At 42.3% G+C, this 21074-nt stretch overlaps 1 protein-coding gene across 1 annotated transcript in view; it reads right to left on the reverse strand.

Moving 5' to 3' along the window:
• Window positions 1–21074, reverse strand: part of LOC128615567 (protein shisa-6-like) — an 85922-nt gene that overhangs the window by 45487 nt on the left and 19361 nt on the right. Inside the window, exons 2-4 of the mRNA XM_053637762.1 lie at window positions 18110–18264; window positions 14031–14123; window positions 12368–12427 (exon numbers count right to left, since the gene is read on the reverse strand). Of these exons, the coding sequence (XP_053493737.1) occupies window positions 12368–12427; window positions 14031–14123; window positions 18110–18264 (308 nt within the window). The remainder of the gene's footprint in view (window positions 1–12367; window positions 12428–14030; window positions 14124–18109; window positions 18265–21074) is intronic.

The following is a 21074-nucleotide window of genomic DNA, read 5'->3' on the forward strand; positions in this document are numbered from 1 at the left end:
TGAGCAGATATCTTGCCCCACTTGTGTGTGGATTAGCATAGCAGGGAACATGCGCTATGCGTGAAGCCTGATAACCTTACGCGACTGAGAGATGACGCTGGTGTTCTGAGCTCCAGCGGCGGCGGGATGAGAGAGGGTGAAACATAAAACTGTGACGCTCCATGATGTAAAGATGATGTAAGTTCTCAAACGCATTTGCAACAACAACAACGAGGGAAAAAACCCACCAAGGTGAAACGTGAATGGTGTTCTGAAGATGATGGCATCATGAGCACATGCAGTACACTCTCTGAAGAAGGGTTTCTTAAGGGTTCTTTGGAGGGTTGTTGACTTCAAGAGAGAGAAATAAGAGAGGCTGATGAGGGAATGACTGTTTATTCGGATCCCTGTCATTCAGCAATGTCCTGAGGTATTTTATCCCTCTTACATCACAGCGATTTGCAGAAGATTGCAATTTCACACAAGTTCACACAAGACACAAGTTCGTTCCTGTTCTCATGTACGTCAGCGCCCATGAACACCCGGAGCCTCGCCAGCCTCTGTTTTTGCCCTCTTGAAGATGACAACACATCTTGTCATGTTACCGAGAAAAGTGCCTGTTACAAAGCGCTGACACTGGAGACTCCTTCCATAAACGTTACGTAAACGTCTCCGTGCAGAAAGCGTACAGAAAACGCCATACATGTCCCTGTGAACGAGCTGTCGCTATAGAAATGATAGCGTATTAGAGCGAGCGCATTAGTATGAACCTGCACTACTGTCAGAGCTGCTGTTCTAGTAAACTAATCACCACCTTCTGACCAATCAGAACGCAGAACTCAGCCAGACATCTAGCACTAAGAACGGGTTGTTAATGGAACTAGTTTAGAACCCTTTATTCGGTGAGCGTATAATGATCAGTTCTCTTGTTCACAGTGAGACGGCAGAAGATTTATTTATGAACCCGCCTGTGTGTTATTACAGGACGAAGCCGAGACTTGCGTCCTGTGTATGTGTGTATTAATGGAGTGTGTTGTTATTGTGGAGAGGCTGCGTTCAACACGCGGCCTCTAAAGCCCTGTCTAACGTTTAAGTGCACAGTGGGAACCGAAAACCTCATTTCACTTTCATAGGAGACGTAACCCTCTCTGGCATTATCACGGCACGATCGTCCTCTCAGCTCGGAACACCACCATCTCATAGTGAAGTAGGATCAAGGAGCAGGCCTTGTGCGTCCTCGTTCTTCATCCTGGGGCATGTCCCAACCTGCAGTCGAAGCTATATCAATGAAACACACACGTCATGTTTAACGCTGTTTTTAAGTCTTCGGTAAGAGGATAAGGGCCGAGTCGTCAGGATACACAAGCTCTGCCAATAAGTCACTCCGGATTCTGCGAAGGGGCCGGACGTTAATCGTGTCTACGAGTCCGCAAGTGATTGACGTCGTTGATGTCTGAGCTCCCTGACAAGTGAAGAAAAAAATGTAAAAAATATAATAAGTAATACGAGGTGTTTATAATGGAGTAGGCGTATAGTATAAAGTGTAGTGTTGCCTCGGACATTCTTAAGTGTTTTAGTTTAATATCACAAATGATTCTGCTCTATAGGGGCGTACATCATGGCTGTATTCCTCCCTCACTGAACACACCTATTTGAACACAATAGCTAATACCCTTTTGGTGTGTTAGAAGAACCAAACTCTGTTGGATTGTAGCCCTCTAGAACCTGAGCTTGGCACGTCCTATGAAGCAGTGGATCTGAAAGTGGAGCGCTGTGATTTTTTAAAATGTATTATTTATTTATTTATTTATTCATTCATTTACAGTGGTGAAAATCCCAACCCGTCTATTGAGGTTTTGTTAATTATTCGTTTAAACCTTTTTCGTTCGAAAACAAGTGGCCCTACAAATATGTCATGTGAGTGGAAAATTCCGGAATAGAAAGCCCTAAAAAACCAGACAAAATATAATCGTGCATATTTGATCATCGAGCTACTTTCGGGTCAATTTAAAAGAAAGAAAAGCCTTTTTTTCCTAGCTAGTACACTGCCTACCTGCAGACGTCAACTGCAAACCCGGTGCTGTTCGATACATCAACGTCTAGGTGAGTCACTGGAGAGATCACTGTGTGATTGAACTGATCAGACTACAAGCTGATTATACATTGGTCTGAATTACAGCTATGTTATTGAGGAGAGAGAAAATCAGGTCACTGAGCGAGAGAGAGACAGTCCCAGCAGACACAGAGTGATACTTTAATGTTAAAACACAGCGAGAGATCATACTTCGAGCAGGTTTAGACCTTTAGAGAGGGAAGCTGAAGCCATGCGTTGGTGTCTACGTTTGTAGTTCACCACAACGATATGCAGAAAACTGTGATTTCATTCTTGCTGCAACAGGAAGCCAGTAAAGAGGTCACATGAAAGACCTTCAGGAGATTATAAAGCAGATGGTGCAGCATCCCTGAATGCTCTGAAGAGGAGATATGGTATAATGATAGGGATGCATTGACACTAATCTCATTAACTCGTGCTTGGAAAAAAATATGCCTCAATACCAACATCTGGCGTAACCCTAGCATAAAAGGTCATGCTAATCGACAGCTGACACGAAATGACAGCGATCTGGCCATATTTCAGCATCTGGTTAATGGTTAATGGCTCTACTCATTCTCATTCTCATGGTCACACATTGGATTTGATTCTGGCTCTTGGTCTACCACTCAGTGACATTATCATAGATGATTCTGGGTTAGTTGATCATAATCCCGTTCTTTTTCCTCTCGCCTTTCCCTATCAGTGAAAGAAATTCAAAGAAGTGGAGGAATCCAAGCCATCCTGCATCCAATCTCACACACAATCACACCACACGTAAAAGAGACTGTTCGAACACTACGTCTTTGCAAAGTAAACGCGCAGTTGCCTTGTCTCTGTCATTTCCAAGCTTCGTTAACGTGTTTGTTTATTCTGGCTTCACATTCACGACCTTGTCTCTTCACCTTGCCTAGCTTGGACTGTTTGCCTGACCTCTGCATGTATTTGTTTATTGCTTTCTGCCTGTTCCCTTGGACTATTGTATTAAACTACCATACCTGCACTTGCTTCCGTCTCAGCCTCCATCACGTGACAAGAGATTCTTTTTCTAAACTCCAAGGGGCTGTAAAAACTGCTAGATCGAGGTACTTTGCAGATTTTATTGAGAAAAATCCTAGAGTTCTATTCACGACAATAAATTCTTTTATGAATCCCAGATTAGAGGTGGTTGGAGACCTGTCCTTTGATTTATGTGAATGCTGCTTAAATTCTTTCGTACATCGGATATCAGATGTACGAAATAACATTAGTCAGAGGTGACCGCACATCTGAGGTAGCTGCCCCAAGGCTATGGAACAGTATTTGAGACAATCATTGAATCATTGAATGAATTTAAGAAGCATTTAAAAACATTTTTTTTTTTTTACATTAGCTTTTGATCAGGTGTGAGTGTTGAGGTATTGTCACTGTAGCGATTCATCTGAGTTTTTCTTGAAAGGTGTGTGTTGATGTTTTAAATCCGTGGTAATTAATTCATGTAATTTTATGTGATTTCATTATACAGCACTGTGGTCAACTATGTTGTTTTTTATGTGCTTTATAAATAAAATTGGATGGGGATTGGGATATTTCCCGACTAACGATCAAAAGCAAAGCAGACTGCAAACTGTTCTCTTAAAAAAATATCACGAGGAGGAACTAAAGGGTCTTCCTACAATCAAAGTAAGTGCTGAGTCTTAAATAAAAGACTCACCACAAGGAGCTCTTCACTTACAGCAAACACCACAGGCTAGGCGAGAAAAAAAAATCTACAGATGAAATGAAAGCAAAAAAATGCATTTTACTTTACAGTGGTAGTTTCCAGTGAATGAAATAGCACTCTTCTCCACTGCAGCCCTACCCCATCCAAGCTAACGGTTGTAGCTAGCTAATGCACTTTATTTAAAATCAATCAGCCTAGTTGCACATGAGCACGTGCATGCTTTTCATAGTAACTATTTAAACCAAACAAAAGAGAAAATAAATTGTTCTGTGACATGTCTGATTAATTAATAGTAAGTAAGAGGCTCATTTCAGTATCAGTATCAGTACTGATATAAAAAAAAAAACATGAACTCATGCTCAGTCTGAAATAAAAGGTGTCCATGCATCACTAGTTCACTAGTAACCCTCGAAGTGGGAAGTTGGAATTACATCATTGTTGGCCTCTAACCACACATGGGCGAGTCCATGTCCATGTTGATGAGTGATGTATATCGTCCTCCTCAGAACAGTGAACTGTAGAGTCCGTGTTATAGATTTAAGAAGTGAACATGTCCGTATGCTGATTGATCTAAAGCTAATACGTGTATATACAGAATAACTCGTTTAAAGCTAAGAAGTGCTACTGGGTTTATTGCTGATGCTGTGAGCAGCCATGTTGCTTTGATGTCAGTTGTTGGGATTGAGCAGACCGTCCCGAGTTTCTGAGTAGGACGTCTGAGTCAAAGGAGCAGTTTCTTGGGTTTTTCCTAGTCAGGGAGTTAGAACGTCTAAGTTACGAGATTTAGTCGAATGCAGCATTATCTGCGCGTGATAGAGGACCTGGTGACGGACAGTTCCAGCATTGGGGAGATGGTCATTAGTAGGCGGATCAGCTCTGTTTTATCGAGGTTCAGTTTCAAATTATGGGATTTCATCCAGGAAGAAAATCAGAAAAGCAGTCTGGTTTCCCTGGAGAGAGAACGGGCTGATGGACGGCTTGGTGTAGGGATTCATCTCTTTTTGCACTTATCCCAAATGTTGTAACCTTTAGAGTGTGGAGAGACACAAGGACACAAGCACAAAAGAACCATTTCCCCTCAGGTGGTAGCAGCTCTGCGTGTGTGTGTGTGTGTGTGTGTGTGTTTATGAAAATCTGATGGAAGACAGACGTTAGCTTGCCTTGCTCCCAGCGGTGTTGTTTTGCCCTTTTTAAAAAGAACCAGCTCTGCATTTCAAATCTCAATCACTCGATCCTGTCTTTGACTTTCATCCACAAAGCAAACACACACTAGCACATTCAAATGCTCCACAACACAACACGCAAGATTACAACAACCAAATGACATACTGGACAGTTGATGATCAGAAACGAGTTCTAGAAGTTATACAATGACACGCTGAACTGCCGGCTTAAATGAATCCATTAGCTAGAAAGCTAGTAGAACATTTCTACTGAGAATTCTGGTACTAGGCACAACACGTTCCTTACTACACTGATTTTAAAATATGAAGTTATGAATTCATTATTCTATGCTACTAATCACACAAAAAACCCTGTTGTGGATAATTCTGACTGAAAACTAGCCAAAACAGATTAGCATGATGATGTTAGCATTAAGTTAAAACATGTTCCAGCTATTTTATCATGACTAGACACCAGTTAGACAAAATAAAAGATCCTTCACTTTGTTTTTCTCAGTATTCCTACTACTAAGTTGAAAAGCAGGTTCATAAATCAATGTCGTTTTTATAAACTTGGCTTTTATCACCTCCATCACAGTGTTCACACGCATTCAGCTCCCTTCCTCCCATGGCAGCTGATAAAAATAAAAAAAAAGCCAAGACCCTTGATCACTGTCAGTTGTGTCATTTTTAGATGGATGATAAAGATCGACCAAGGCTGTTACCGGGTGGCCTCTCCACAGCAACACTGTCAAATAAATCTGCACTGGGTTCGACAGCTGTTGCCCCTGGTGATGGATCCCCATGACGATCCTGAGACAGACAGGCTGGACGGAACAAAGGGAGGTGACTGACAGACCAGTGTTTAATGGCTTAAAAAATAATCAGCTGTTTTTGTATTATAAAGACCATTCCACTGTGGACACATCTCAAATCACACACCTTATTCAATAAGTCAGCTACACAAATGTCTTGTACCATTACAAACTGAACCAGGGCATTCTGGGTAGGCTATGTAGGTTGCACTGCATTGTGGGAAATGGAATAATATAGAATACACTCTAGATGCAGTTTGTCAGTTTGTCTAACATTCACTATTGACACTTTTAGTTAATTCAATATTGTTTTTTTTTATTATTTTATTTTATTTTATATTTTTCGCAATGTTTCTAACGTTAATAAACAGCTACTGTTCATTAAAATTCCTCAGGATCTCGACCTTTTCCATTCCCCACACCAGGCCTCTCTTATTATGTACTGTTTCAGGAATGAACGGTAACGTGAAAAGGTTTTTCAGTTCTAAGAACGTCATTTTGGACGATCGTCCTGCGTTCCATTTATTGGTTTCTTGTTGAATATTATTCTGAATATTATTCCTTTTTTCTGCGCTTCACCTCAGGCTGTGGTCTGAATGTAAATGTAATGAAAAGTGGCAAAGCAAAGTAATCTCATAACTTACCTTAATCCTTTTAATTGGAAGTAAAACATAAAGTGTCATATAAACATAACGCTCTCTCTATCTCTCTCTCTCTCTCTCTCTCTCTCTCTCTCACATATACACACATACAGTACACACACATGGTTTTCTCAGACGCCTGTTTTTTTTTTTTATCGGGCTTGACTGACGGCAGGTAAAAATTGAATGTAGGCAGATGTGTGTTTATCAGACAGGCATGCAGGTCTGTGGTGAAAAAGTGTGATGTGTGCTTAGGGTCTGGGACCTTACAAAAAAAGTTGTGGGAGCAAACGTTTTTTTTTTATGTTCCCAAGGGTGGAAGCGGCAGGTCAGATATGACGCTTTGTCACAAAGAAAGGTACCATACAGCGTGATCATGAAGCACTGCCTGATGCATTTACTGCTTTCCTTCACTCATATTTAGGGACTGTTTATACTGGTCAGGGTCAGTGGGCTTTAAATGGCTAAGATGTCATTTTTGACTAATAGAATAGAACTGACTACATCAGAAAACAGTGCAGGCCTGTGCAAACAGTGATAAGCGCAGTGGTGGTGGTGGGATTGGTCAAACTTTCTTTGGGAACAGAATTCATTTGAGTGTGGAAGGAATTGGGCAGAATTCTTTCTACAGCAGGTGGGATTGGTGGAAATGGTGAGAATTACTTCAGGAGTGGGTGGGATTGGTGGGATTGGTGAGAAGTACTTCAGGAGTGGGTGGGATTGGTGGGATTGGTGACAATTACTTCAGGAGTGGGTGGGATTGGTGGGATTGGTGAGAAGTACTTCAGGAGTGGGTGGGATTGGTGGGATTGGTGACAATTACTTCAGGAGTGGGTGGGATTGGTGGACTTTGTGAGAAGTACTTCATTAGCAGATGTGATTGGTGACAATTACATCAGGAATGGGTGGGATTGGTGGGTTTGGTCAGAATTCCTTTGTAATTGGGAAGGATTGGTCAAGATTGTCTGCACGTTGCTTAGTTTATATCTTATGAGAAAAAGTTGCTTTGTTGCTAACTTAACTGTTAAACATGCTTTACAAATCAGATTCAATTGAACAGAAAAACCATATTAGATACATTTGTCTATGTTTGTTACGCCACGGCCAGCAGAGGGCACTGGCTAGGCTCCGGACGAGTCATGTGACATTGCTTTTGTTCGCTCGCTTCCTGATTGAGCATTTTGTTTTAAGTGACTTTAATTTGCCCCAGGTGTCCATGCTTTGAGTTAATGATGTTCTTTATTTAAATGCCTGGGTGACTGAGCACTTCGCTTAGTATTATACCGTGTCTTTGGTTGATCCTTGTGAGTATTGTTTGGATCAGTAGTTGCGGTTGTTTTCCATGCCTCGTATGTTCTCGTTTCCCGGTGAAGACCGCGTTTACTTCAATCCTGAGTTTGTGTCTAATAAAGACTGTGACCTGCACCTGCATCTGCCTCCAGTCCCATTTCGTAACAGAATACAGAGCCCCTAAATGCGGAAGCAGCAGGTAGCCATGAGCGCCGCCGAAGAGGCCAGGATTTGGGCGCTTTACTGTTCGTCCCTGGAGATGAGCAAACAGCTAGAAGAGGAAATTGCTCAGTGCAAAGCCGAGGTGCGCGCCGCGTTGTCCCTTGCGCCATTTACCCCGTCCCCGCCGCCAAGGAGCGACGCCGTGCAACGCAGCCAGCACAGTGACCTGAGCATCTGGGGCTTCCCACTGCAGGGGAGGTACACCATACTGCGCAGTCCAGAGGTGAAGGCTGGCCCAGAAATTTTTTGGGGGGGGGGGGCAACGAGGACAGCAGAGCTCCAGCCTGAGGCCTACGGGGAGGTCTCAGCTGTGGAGCTCCTACCTGAGGTCAACATGGCGACCTCAGAGCGACAGCTTAACGCGGCTGAGGAGGCCGTCCTGCTGTCCAGCCCAGCCGAGGAGGCCGTCCCGCTGCCCTGCACAGCTGAGGAAGGTGTCCTGCTGTCCAGCCCAGCCGAGGAGGTTGTCATGCTGCCCTGCACAGCCGAGGAAGCTGTCCTGCTGTCCAACCCAGCCAAGGAGGTCGTCATGCTGCCCTGCACAGCCGATGAAGCTGTCCTGCTGTCCAGCCCAGCCGAGGACGCCTCCCAGTCCTGCTGGGGACGCCGCCCAGCCCGCCAGTCCTGCTGGGGATGCCGCCCAGCCCGCCAGTCCTGCTGGGGACGCCGCCCAGCCCTCCAGTCCTGCTGGGGACGCCGCCCAGCCCTCCAGTCCCGCCGGGGGGTGCCGCCCTGCGTTCCAGAGCCGGCGCCCAGCGTTCTAGAGCCGCCGGGGGGCGGCGCCCAGTGTTCCAGAGCCGCCGGGGGCGGCGCCCAGGGTTCCACTTCCGGCGCCACCGGGGGCGGCGCTCCGACTTTCAACCCCGGTGGGGGTGTTGCTCCGCCCCTCTGCTGCCCAACGGAGGCTGCCTCGCTTTCCGTGGCAGCGAGAGACAGCTCGCACAGGGGCCCGGGACCCCCGTTGGAGGGGGGTTCTTGGTGCTCTGGGAGGTGCACCCTTTGGAGGGGGGTTCTGTTATGCCACGGCCAGCAGAGGGCACTGGCTCGGCTCCGGACGAGTCACGTGACATTGTTTTTGTTCGCTCGCTTCCTGATTGAGCATTTTGTGTTAAGTGACTTTAATTTGCCCCAGGTGTCCATGCTTTGAGTTAATGATGAGTTAATGACTTTATTTAAATGCCTGGGTGACTGAGCACTTCGCTCAGTATTATACCGTGTCTTTGGTTGATCCTTGTGAGTATTGTTTGGATCAGTAGTTGCGGTTGTTTTCCATGCCTCGTATGTTCTCGTTTCCCGGTGAAGACCGCGTTTACTTCAATCCTGAGTTTGTGTCTAATAAAGACTGTGACCTGCACCTGCATCCGCCTCCAGTCCCGTTTCGTAACAATGTTGATGTTTTCACTTGCTATAACATAATTTTCTTGCAATACATCCTTGTCGACTTCCATTAAAATATACATATCTACTCAACTTACTCCAGAGCAGTTTGTTCAGTGATAATGTAGAGGAAATGTGTGCAAAAGATGAAGCAGTACCAAAAAAAAGTTCCCATTTCTGCAGAAATTTCCAAATTTGCATATCAAGCTACAGTGTGATAAGAGTGAGATTGCTAAACATGTTTATTCAAGGGTAAAAAATAAAATCTAGATAAATGCTGATAAATATTTCCGATATCAGAAGGAAAGTAAATAATTTTAGAAGCTAATAAAATTCCACAAGGGTGATGCAACACAAGTCAAATCAACACACAATCTCAGAGCGCCATCCCTTTTCCATACCCCACGATTTTTAATCCCGAAGGTACAATCGGCGTCTGAAAGTGTCAGTCTGTTCATTAAAAGCCAGGTTTAAATCCAAGATGACCTGAGGCAAGTTAATACCTCCTGCAGTAGAGGAATAAACACACACACACACACACACACACACACACACACACACACACACACACAGCATGCTTAATCCCCTATCCAGGAGAAACAGGTGTAAACTGCAGCATCTCTTCGCTTAGCGACTGTGATGAAGATGCACAGAGATGCTGGAGTAGGTGAAATTCAGTGCACTCTCAGGTGTTTCAAAGTTTATTAAAGAAACGAGAAGAAGGAGGCAATCAGGGAGCTTTACACATGAGGATCACTTACTGAGTCCATGCCTACATAATCAAGCTGAGGAAGTGCAGTACTAAGCAGTTCTGAGTTGTATATTCACACACACACACACACAGATACTGTATGCATACATTGGTATATGAACCTTTTAAATATTTAAATACTGAACCAATGGTAATTCCTTATTGTGAATAAGTATGGTTTTCAGTGAGATCAAAGCTTTTAACATTCCATGTGTAGTTCAGCGTGTAGTTCAGTGTAGTTCAGCGTGTAGTTCGGTGTAGTTCAGTGTAGTTCAGTGTAGTTCAGCGTGTAGTTCAGTGTAGTTCAGCGTGTAGTTCAGTGTAGTTCAGCATGTAGTTCAGTGTAGTTCAGCATGTAGTTCAGTGTAGTTCATGTGTAGTTCATGTGTAGTTCAGCATGTAGTTCAGTGTAGTTCATGTGTAGTTCAGTGTAGTTCAGTGTAGTTCAGCATGTAGTTCAGTGTAGTTCATGTGTAGTTCAGCATGTAGTTCAGTGTAGTTCAGTGTGTAGTTCATGTGTAGTTCAGTGCAGTTTAGTGTGTAGTTCAGCATATTGTTCAGCGTGTAGTTCAGTGTGTAGTTCAGTATGTCGTTCAGTGTAGTTCAGTGTGTAGTTCAGTGTGTTGTTCAGCATGTAGTTCAGCGTGTCGTTCAGCGTGTCGTTCAGTGTGTATTTCAGCATGTTGTTCAGCATGTAGTTCAGCGTGTCGTTCAGCGTGTCGTTCAGCGTGTCGTTCATGTGTATTTCAGTGTGTATTTCAGTGTGTCGTTCAGTGCGTCGTTCAGTGTGTATTTCAGTGTGTCGTTCAGTGTGTATTTCAGTGTGTATTTCAGTGTGTAGTTCAGTGTGTCGTTCAGTGTGTAGTTCATGTGTATTTCAGTGTGTAGTTCAGTGTGTATTTCAGTGTGTATTTCAGTGTGTCATTCAGTGTGTCATTCAGTGTGTAGTTCAGTGTGTTGTTCAGTGTGTTGCTCATGTGTATTTCAGTGTGTAGTTCAGTGTGTAGTTCAGGGTGTTGTTCATGTGTATTTCAGTATGTAGTTCTGTGGGTAGTTCAGTGTGTAGTTCAGTGTATTGCTCATGTGTATTTCAGTGTGTTGCTCATGTGTATTTCAGTGTGTTGCTCATGTGTATTTCAGTGTGTAGTTCAGTGTGTATTTCAGTGTGTAATTCAGTGTGTATTTCAGTGTGTATTTCAGTGTGTAGTTCAGTGTGTCATTCAGTGTGTCGTTCAGTGTGTAGTTCAGTGTGTCGTTCAGTGTGTTGCTCATGTGTATTTCAGTGTGTATTTCAATGTGTAGTTCAGTGTGTCGTTCATGTGTATTTCAGTGTGTAGTTCAGTGTGTAGTTCAGTGTGTAGTTCAGTGTGTATTTCAGTGTGTAGTTCAGTGTGTATTTCAGTGTGTAGTTCAGTGTGTTGTTCATGTGTAGTTCATGTGTATTTCAGTGTGTAGTTCAGTGTATTTCAGTGTGTATTTCAGTGTGTCATTCAGTGTGTAGTTCAGTGTGTTGTTCAGTGTGTTGCTCATGTGTATTTCAGTGTGTAGTTCAGTGTGTAGTTCAGTGTGTATTTCAGTGTGTAGTTCAGTGTGTATTTCAGTGTTTTGCTCATGTGTATTTCAGTGTGTAGTTCAGTGTGTATTTCAGTGTGTATTTCAGTGTGTATTTCAGTGTGTAGTTCAGTGTGTCGTTCAGTGTGTTGCTCATGTGTATTTCAGTGTGTAGTTCAGTGTGTAGTTCAATGGGTAGTTCAGTGTGTTGTTCAGCGTGTTGTTCATGTGTATCACCTGCATTTATTTCACACCCCGAGGTTGCCAGATTTTTAAAAGTGGAAGCATCCAAGACGGAGGTTTTCAGTAGTGTCTAGTTCAGGGGTGTCCAATCTTATCCGGAAAGGGCCGGTGTGGGTGCAGGTTTTCATTCCAACCAAGCAGGAGGCACACCTGATTCCACCTGTTTAATCAGTTGGTCCTGGCTTTCAATAGATTTAGGTGTGGCTTGGAATGAAAACCTACACCCACACCGGCCCTTTCCGGATAAGATTGCCCACCCCTGGTCTAGACCATCGGTAAGCATGGCTTCCACACACATTATTCAGCGGCACATAGAACAGCACTTGATCCAGCACATCCTGTTATTTTGCTATTTATTTTTTATATCTCAATAGCTCCTGGCTTGATCTGATATCACCGCATGAAAATTCAGATACACAAATAACTGAGACACGCCTCCGTTTTACACAAACATCAAGTCTGAAGTGATGTCTGATTTGCACAGTTTGAGTAATAACTCAACGCTGAATACAGCCCTGTGTGTTGAGTGTGTATTACGTACCATATGACAGAGGGATGTCCAGGTCTCCTTGCCACCCCAGATCATCCACGGAATGTTGAGCTGCACAAACACAACACACACCAGCTTTAACACGTTACACACCTTAACTGTAAACACCCACAAAAAACAATCCTCTACAGTCTTCTACAGAAGATATTGTTTTTGCAGGTCCTTAATAAACGAATAGTAATTATAATATAAAGATTTCATTCATAATCGTGTAATCTCAGATCTTCCTACCTAAAAGTATACGTTAGTGGGTGGAGTCAGTGCTAATGAATTCATTTTGACATTTGTTTAATTGGGATCTCTAATAAATCTAGCTCACATATATTAACTACATACACTATGGGTCTAATTTTAGCTAAGTCGAAGACTAATAGCTAATACATTTTATTTCGCATGAATGAACTCAAAACGTTCTCCATTAAAGCAAGGATGCCACGTCAGCGCGTCTTCCAAGTGGGAAAATAGAACAAAAAAAGAGCCGAGCCATTTATTAACCTCTAAATTCCTAATGTGAGATGGGAGAAGGGACGGGGCTTCCAGGGGTGCCAGGTAATATCAGAGAAAACACCTACGCAACTGCCAGTCATTCCTGATTCATATATAGACTGGCTCATCCGATGTGTTTACTGGGGAGGAGGGAAAGCAGACTGCACATTGTGTCGTATTTTTTATTTTGAGAGATAACGCAATGTACTTCGATGAGCTCTTAACATCACTAAATGTGTAAAGGCTGGCAAATATGTCTTTAGCTGTTTAGTAATGGACGCAGCCTGACAAATATTGATCGGTGAGGTGTTCCAGAATATCTGGTGCATAAAAAGCGTATGGCTAGGAGCTGCAACTCCACCCTTCAATGTACCCTTAACCGATAATAGCTTTAGAAACTAGCTGGGTGGAAATGGGTCAGTGTGGAGGGTTGACTGTTCTGTTCATGCACATCACGACTGTTCACGAATCACAGCTCAATTCCTCTCTTTCTGTCTCCATCTGTAAGGCTGCATGTGGATGATAATGTGCTGGTGTACAAGGACTGTGTGTGTATTCACTTCCTCTGTAGGAGCTCACAATGAGAACAATGTGTGTGAGGGAAAAAGAGAGAGAGAGAAAAGGAGAGAGAGAGAAAAGGAGAGAGAGAGAGAGCTCCACTGTGTACCCCTTTAACGCTGACAAACTGTTTCGCTCTGTTAATTAGCTCTAGGAAACATCATTATTGCACTGTCAACGTGCCACTCGGTTCATTATACACACACACACACACACACACACACTTACAGAAAGGAGAAGACACTAATTCTGGGATGTGTGAGAGGCTTTATCGAGTTTTCTTTGGCTCTCTCATATTTATTCTCTCTCTCGAGCGCGCTCTCTCACTTTCATTTTCTGGGTGTTTTGGCCTCATACCTTTTGAATGAGGTGTGTGTTTTTTCCACTAAAGCTGAACACTGGAAAAACAAACCTTTTATTATTATGCCGCACAAAGAAGCAGTCCTGAAAGAAAGTGAAAATCCTCCTGGTTGTCATCAACCATGTCTCGTTTCCGAGTTAGAAATCCTGACACTGAATTATACACACGTTCTGGATTTTAGGAGTGTTGGATTGAAGTGTGCGTTTATTATTTTATGATTTGTAGAGACAGAGAGAGAGAGAAAGGCACCTTTCAGCTGTCCTCTGCCGAGCGTGACAAACCCGGAGGAGATGAAGTTGTGCATGTCCTGAGCACTGCGGAAATTATCCTTCCCATGATGCCCTGAGGGGAAAATGACCACAAAAAAAACAAAAAACACACTTAGTTATGCATATAGAGGACAAACAGTGTACAAGATAAAATACACACGGGTTACAGAGAAGGAAAAAGAAAGGAATGAAGGAAGAAAAAAGAAAGAAAGAAGAAAGTAAGGAAATAAAAATGGGGGGAAGAAGAGGTACAGAAGGAGAGAGAAAAAAAGAAATAAATTAAAGATGTGATGTATAAAAAAGGAGAGAGGTAGGAAGCAGAAAGAAAGAAAGAAAGAAAGAAAGAAAGAAAGAAAGGGAAAAGGTAGAGGTAGTGCTATAAAAAAGAAGTAGAGGTAAAGAAAAAATGTAAAAAAAAATAAAATAAAAAAAAATCTAATAATTAGATGAAAGGAAACAGAAGAGAGGTAGGAAGGAGAAATAGGAGCAGAAAGAAAGAAAGAAAGAAAGAAAGAAAGAAAGAAAGAAAGAAAGAAAGAAAGAAAGAAAAGATGAAATAAAGGGAAAAAAGTAGAGGTAGAGGAATAAGAAAAAAGAAAAAGAAATAAAGTGGTAATGTGATGAATGGGAAAAGAGAAAGAAAGAAAGAAAGAAAGAAAGAGAAAAGGTAGAAATAAAGCTAAAGAAAAATTAGATGAACGGAAACAGAAGAGAGGTAGGAAGGAGAAAGAGGAGTAGAAAGAAAGAATGAAAGCAAGAAAAAAGTAAGAAAGAAAGAAAGCTGTATATAATAATAAATGAGGGTGGGCCACTGTTGAGCCCTAAAGAACCCAAAAAAACAGTTTTCTCTCTTTTCCTCTGTGGTTGTTTAATCCTTTCACATCGATTAGTCTCTATTTTTAGTCTGAATCAGTGAATCAGTGGTAGTCTGATTTATTTGGTATGTTTAAGTGTTCAGCTCATACTGGACATAAATTTTTTAAAAACCCAATGCAGAAGAATGTGTCAGAGATACATGTAGGACTGAAAACATTCTCAGATCTCCAAAACTGTTCTGGCATTTCTGTCCTTTGTGCAGTTTAGCAGCAAACTAAATAAAAAAATTAAAATAAAACTCAACATCCCACAGCATGTTTGATTCAGGTGAGTCGATTCAGAGTCGAATGAGTCACTCAGTAGAATTCACTCGGAAGTGAGAGCACCTCACTCGGATGCTCTCAGACCCAAGCGTGATTTCTGTGTTCCCGCCTGACTAAAGAACAGCACTGAGGAGGAGAACATGCCAGGGTTCTGTTCAAGGTTCTGTTCAGGGTTCTGTTCAGAGTTCTGTTCAGTGACACTGTGTATGTAAATGCACCTGATACACACACTTTAATATTGTGGATAATCGCCAAAAAACCTCTGAACTGAACGGAGGAAAAAACCCTGCGTATTAATTTGTATAGTCCACACGTTTACCCTAAGATAATTCACTTTCACCCCACTGTTTCTCACCTTTATTTTGCTGACAGTCACTGAAAGGTCAGTGTGTGTGTGTGTGTGTGTGTGTGTGTGTGTGTGTGTGTGTGTGTGTGTGTGAAAATACAGCCAGTGGCTAAAAGGTGTAATGAGACAGGGCCCAAAAACTGACACACACATAAAGTATTCATGCTCTGTGGTGTGAGGCAGAGCTGTGGAACTTACACACACACACACACACACACACACACAGAGAGAAAGAGACACACAGGGATATCAGCTAATGGAGCTCTCCGGACCGCACTCGTGACACTAAGGTCAATGAGAGACATCCAGCAAAGGGGCCATTTTATGTGTGTGTCTGTGTGTGACTGTGTGTGTGTATGGGTGTGGGGGGGGGGGGGGGGGCTACATTCTCAAGACCCAACCATTCACTACAACACTGTAACGCTTTTCTACACACTCACAGCACTTGACATGTAGTGTGGTGGAGCTCATCATCCACCACCAGTGTGTAGCCTCCACCTGGATGATGCAACGGTAGCCATGCTGCACCAGAACTCCCACCACACACCGGCTATTAGTGGAGAGGAGAGTGATGTAGCCATTTCAGAGATGGAGATTATTAGGGGATGATAGAGAAGGGCCAGTGGGGGAATTTCGCTACTCTTTTACCATAAGTGTCCTGGGATTTTTAATGACCACAGAGAGTCAGGACTTCGGTTTAACGTCTCATCCGAAAGACTGACCTTACACTACAACATTCTCAAGACCTGACAGTGTACTAGGTTCAAAAGATATTATGGCACACTACATTCTCAAGACCTGACCGTAAGCTACGCTCTCAAGACCGAAACATACACTACAACATTCTCACAATTCGACTGTATGCTACGTTCTCAAATCCCAAACATACAGTACGACATTCCCAAGACCCAACCATGACCCAACCCAACTCTCAACACCCAACTGTTTGGTACATACTCAAGGCCTCTGACCACCATACACTGTGTGTGTGTGTGTGTGTGTGTGTGTGTGTGTGTGTGTGTGTGTGTGTGATTAAAGTGGGGCTGTGACACAGGACAGCAGAAATTGGGACATTGCAGCAGGACACTCAGCAGCCCTCTGCTTCCCTGAAGACAAAATCAGCTTCACATACACACACACACACACACAGTATGAGTTTGTAAAACAGGACTAGCTGCTGAGTTTGCAAAAAAGCAGAGCAAGAGAGAGGAACCCCTGCTACTATATCAAACACTAACATGACTTCTTCAAGCCATCCCAGCTCATGGATTAACAGACATGTGCTGCATTTACACTACATGCTTCAAGTGACCTGGTTCTGATTTTCTCCTCCCATGTGGCACAGATCGGATATGACCCATGAACGTGTGCGCAGGAAAAAAGCACATGAATTCCAATATTCTCAGATCCGTTTCAGGCCTCATCATACGTGGGAATAAATCTGATATGAATCAGATACGTGCGTTTGCGGTTTCTGTGAGGAGATTTATTGATCATTTATAGTAGGAGTCTCCAGTGTCAGAGCTTTGTAACTGTCAGAGCTTAACGTTAAGTTTTCCGACATGTTCAGGAAAGAGAGGTTCATGCTTTCACAGTTTCTCGATAACATGACAAGTTGTTATTTCTTCTGTCATTCATTTAGAAATAAAAAATTAAAAAAAAAAATAAATAAAAAAATAATAATAATAATAATAATAAGGGTTAACCATTTGCTGAGCTGTAAGAAGAAGAAAATAAACTTTAACATACGCTGTTATAGGAAAGTAATCAACTCCATTCTCTTATAACATCACGCCCCAGTGTTTTATTCCTCACTTTTTAAAAGATCTTCCTCCATAGTTACGTAGCTAGTCTTTTAGCTACATAAGTAGTAACGGTGCGTTCCAGTCGTGTCGGGAAGTTCGTATTTACGAGTTGAACGCACGTGAATGCCGCGTTACTAGTGGGAGACGCGGGACTTTCTTTGAGCCCCGAGTTTCCGAGTCAGGGGCGTGTCAGTGAGAAAACATGGCGGAATAGATGGATGGAACGTCTGTAGTTGACGGTAAATTTGTTGAGATTGAATGTTCACTCGCTTCAGCAGCTGATTTCAGTTATTATGTGTTCGGTACACGCAGCAGGTTTCTGTCAGGCTTTTTTACATTTACAATAAAACAAGCACGAAATACGACTGCGCTGCACAATTACGATATCATATGTTAAACAATAAAGTTTACAGCGGCTTCACAGATTGATTATAAACATAAAAAAAGCTAAACACACCCTGAGGTACATTCTTTGTTCTTCATTTTCTCAAAATAGAGTTTTAAAAAAAAACCTTGCTATTTATTTATTTATTCATTCATTCATTCATTCATTCATTCATTCATTCATTTATTTATTTATTTATTTATTTATTTGGAGTTAATTAAGAGAAGGTGCACCGGCATCTCGCTCTAAGTGACTTAAACGCAGCTGACGTCGTAATGACGAACTTCCCAGGAGGACTTGAACGTACCGTAAGCCGTGTAGCTAGTAAGTAAACATGCACACACACACACACATACACACACACACACACATACTTGTCCATACCATGGTTGTTTTTGTTGTGTACAGGTGTGTAGTGGTTCTTGTTGCTGCGTATAGGTGTGCTGTCTTTCGGTGAACCATCAATAGTAGCCATGTTCTCCTGCTCATAATGTGAGGCAGGGACAGAACCCTGCTGCCTGAGGATGTCCGCTAGAGCCCTGAATGGAGAACAGAGAGAAATGAACAAACTGGACATATTTACTCAGGTTAAACAAATACTAAGAGATTCAGCTAACTCACAAAACCCCTCAATCTCTCTCTCTCTCTCTATCTCTCTCTCTCTCGTTCTCGCTCTCTCTCTCACTCTCTTAATCTCTCCCTTGCTCTCTCTCACTCTCTTGCTCTCTCTCTCATTCTCGCTCTCTCTCTAGCTCTCTCACTCTCTCTCTCTCTCTCTCTCTATTGCACACACACACATATATATATAGTGTATATTTATGTATGTATGTGTATATTCTATATACATATCCCTTCATTCATGGATACTATCTCTCTCTCTCTCTCTCTCTCTCTCTCTCCAGGCAATCAAAGTGACTCAGGTTACAGGTTACATGCCCCCAGATACGGTTTTTACAAACACACTCCATTCATCAGCACTATTACATTAACACACTCTAACACAGTCTGTAAACGGGCTTAAACTTGGTTAACACAACATCGCACCTGCACATCACACTACAGTAACAGAGGCTCAGGGGACATACACACGCTCTCTCTCTCATACACACACACACACACACACACACACACACACACACCATGCTCCCTTATGAAACACTTTTGGTGGCTTAGAAAAGATAAAAATGGAGGTGAAACTGGGTGACCTCATTTGGACACTTTTTTTTCAGATCCAACTACATAGTGCTCAATATTAGCATGTAATCTGAACCCTGTGCTCATGCTCCTAAAACAGAGTTCACCAAACTCCACAGTAGTGGAGGTCACCGAGTAAAGAAACATAAAAAATAAAATAAAAACTGATCTCCTTTACTCACATCCGCTAGACTCGTGCTCTTTATTGATTAAGATGCATCACTACAGTAGCTAACACAGAGACTTCAGTTCTGAGTGTTTAGCTCGTTGAAGTTTCAGTGAAATGACCTTCAAGTTACATAAAACAAGCTCTTTGTGCATGCAGCAATCAATGAGACTCAAAACTGGGCTTCAGTCCAAACTTCTGAACTCAGGAGCATCACTCTCAGCATAAACTGAGGCTTCTGTGTGCTTCCTAGTACGGGTTTATGATTCTAACAAAAAATATCATATCGTAATTCTTGAAGACATTATGATACGTGATACGGTGCCATAACGACTGGTGAACATGTGAGTCCGTTAGTCTGTGCAAGAGTTACTAATGATTTCTTTAGATGGTTACCAGATTTGAGCTTTCTGTCCTAGTAGGACAGGTGTTCTCACCCCAGGCACTAACAAAAGAGCCTTTCAAGACCCGAATATGCAGTCATCTTGGAGAATTTGGAGAATTGGAGAAGGTAATTCGACATAACTTTCTACATGCCTTTGCAAAGTTTTTACTGTACAAATTTCCAGCTGTGAGCTCCTACTGTAGCCCTCTGAGGCGAAAACTCCAGATGAGAGAGCATGACATGTGCATTGCCCAAGGAGGAGGCCATTTTGGCTGTGCAGGAGGAGCCTGAAATGGCGTCTTAAGTGTGTCAAAGTCAGAAAGAGAGGAAAGAGAGAGAGAGAGAGAGACTTTGGGACAATATATAAATAGTTTTCCCCTTGCAGGAGGAGGCCTTTTTTAACAGAAGTTCTGGTCCCATGTAAGCGACCTGGTTTTCTGTGGCCCAGTTGGCCGCAAGAGTGTGAGAGAAAGTGAAAAAGAGAGATTAAGAGAGCGAGAGAAGAGAGAGAAAACTCCACTTTTCTGCATTTAGCTTCACACAGAGACAAGCTCTGTGGGACATAGATAATCACTGTAAGTCTTTTCCTGCCAGGTTGCATAAATGAAAAAGTATTATGTTTAAAAAAAAAGTTATGTTTTTACTTAAACTTCCCTCAAGGCTGCAACCCTAAAGATCACAGTCAAAGTTATCTCTTGTGTCACTTCAGGACACCTACAGATACACAACCCTGCTCTGAGAAACTTCCACTAGAGTTTAGTTACCAGAACGTCAGGCAAACAAATGCCCCAAATACTTTTTGCCAGGGTATATATATATATATATATATATATATATATATATATATATACACACTTTATCTATCTATATATATATATATATATATATATATATATATATATATATATATATATATATATATATACACACATGAGTGATGTTATTCTTGGGGGCTGAGAAATTATGAAGGACACAGGGAGGTGGTGGGTATAGAGAGAGATGAAAATTTATGATAGTCCTCGTTGCAGAACCAAAAGTCTAAGGGTGGAGTTGGACCTGATCCAACTCCTCCTTCAAGTCTAAGCCTAATCCGTAACCCACAAAACAATAAGACTTACCCAGGATGAAACACACTGAGTTGTCTCCATTCTTTGCTTTTGGTTAAACTTTGCCCAAGTAGGAGGCGCTCTATCTGGACTGACTTTTTGTTCCGCCGTATGGGGTACTTGTAATTTATAGTAAGTTAACTCTGAAGACTTTAGAACTTCTCCAAACTTCGGTTATTTTATAATGCAATTAAACACTGATCTCTATCTAACAAGAACAAACACCAAAACTACACATCAACGCCTATATAAAATTGTGTTTCTTCATCAAGCATTAATATTAACATTAATAAACACACATTTACCAGCAAACAGCCACAGTGACCACCAAACAAAGAAATGCCACCAGTCACCACCAAACACCAAGAAACATCAACATTCACCACTATTCACCAAGAAACACCAACATTCACCAAGTAACACAACTTTCACCACTAATCACCAAGAAACACCAACATTCACCACTAATCACCAAGAAACACCAACATTCACCAGTAA

Source organism: Ictalurus furcatus, chromosome 12, assembly GCF_023375685.1.
Source record: "Ictalurus furcatus strain D&B chromosome 12, Billie_1.0, whole genome shotgun sequence".
NCBI lineage: Eukaryota > Metazoa > Chordata > Actinopteri > Siluriformes > Ictaluridae > Ictalurus > Ictalurus furcatus.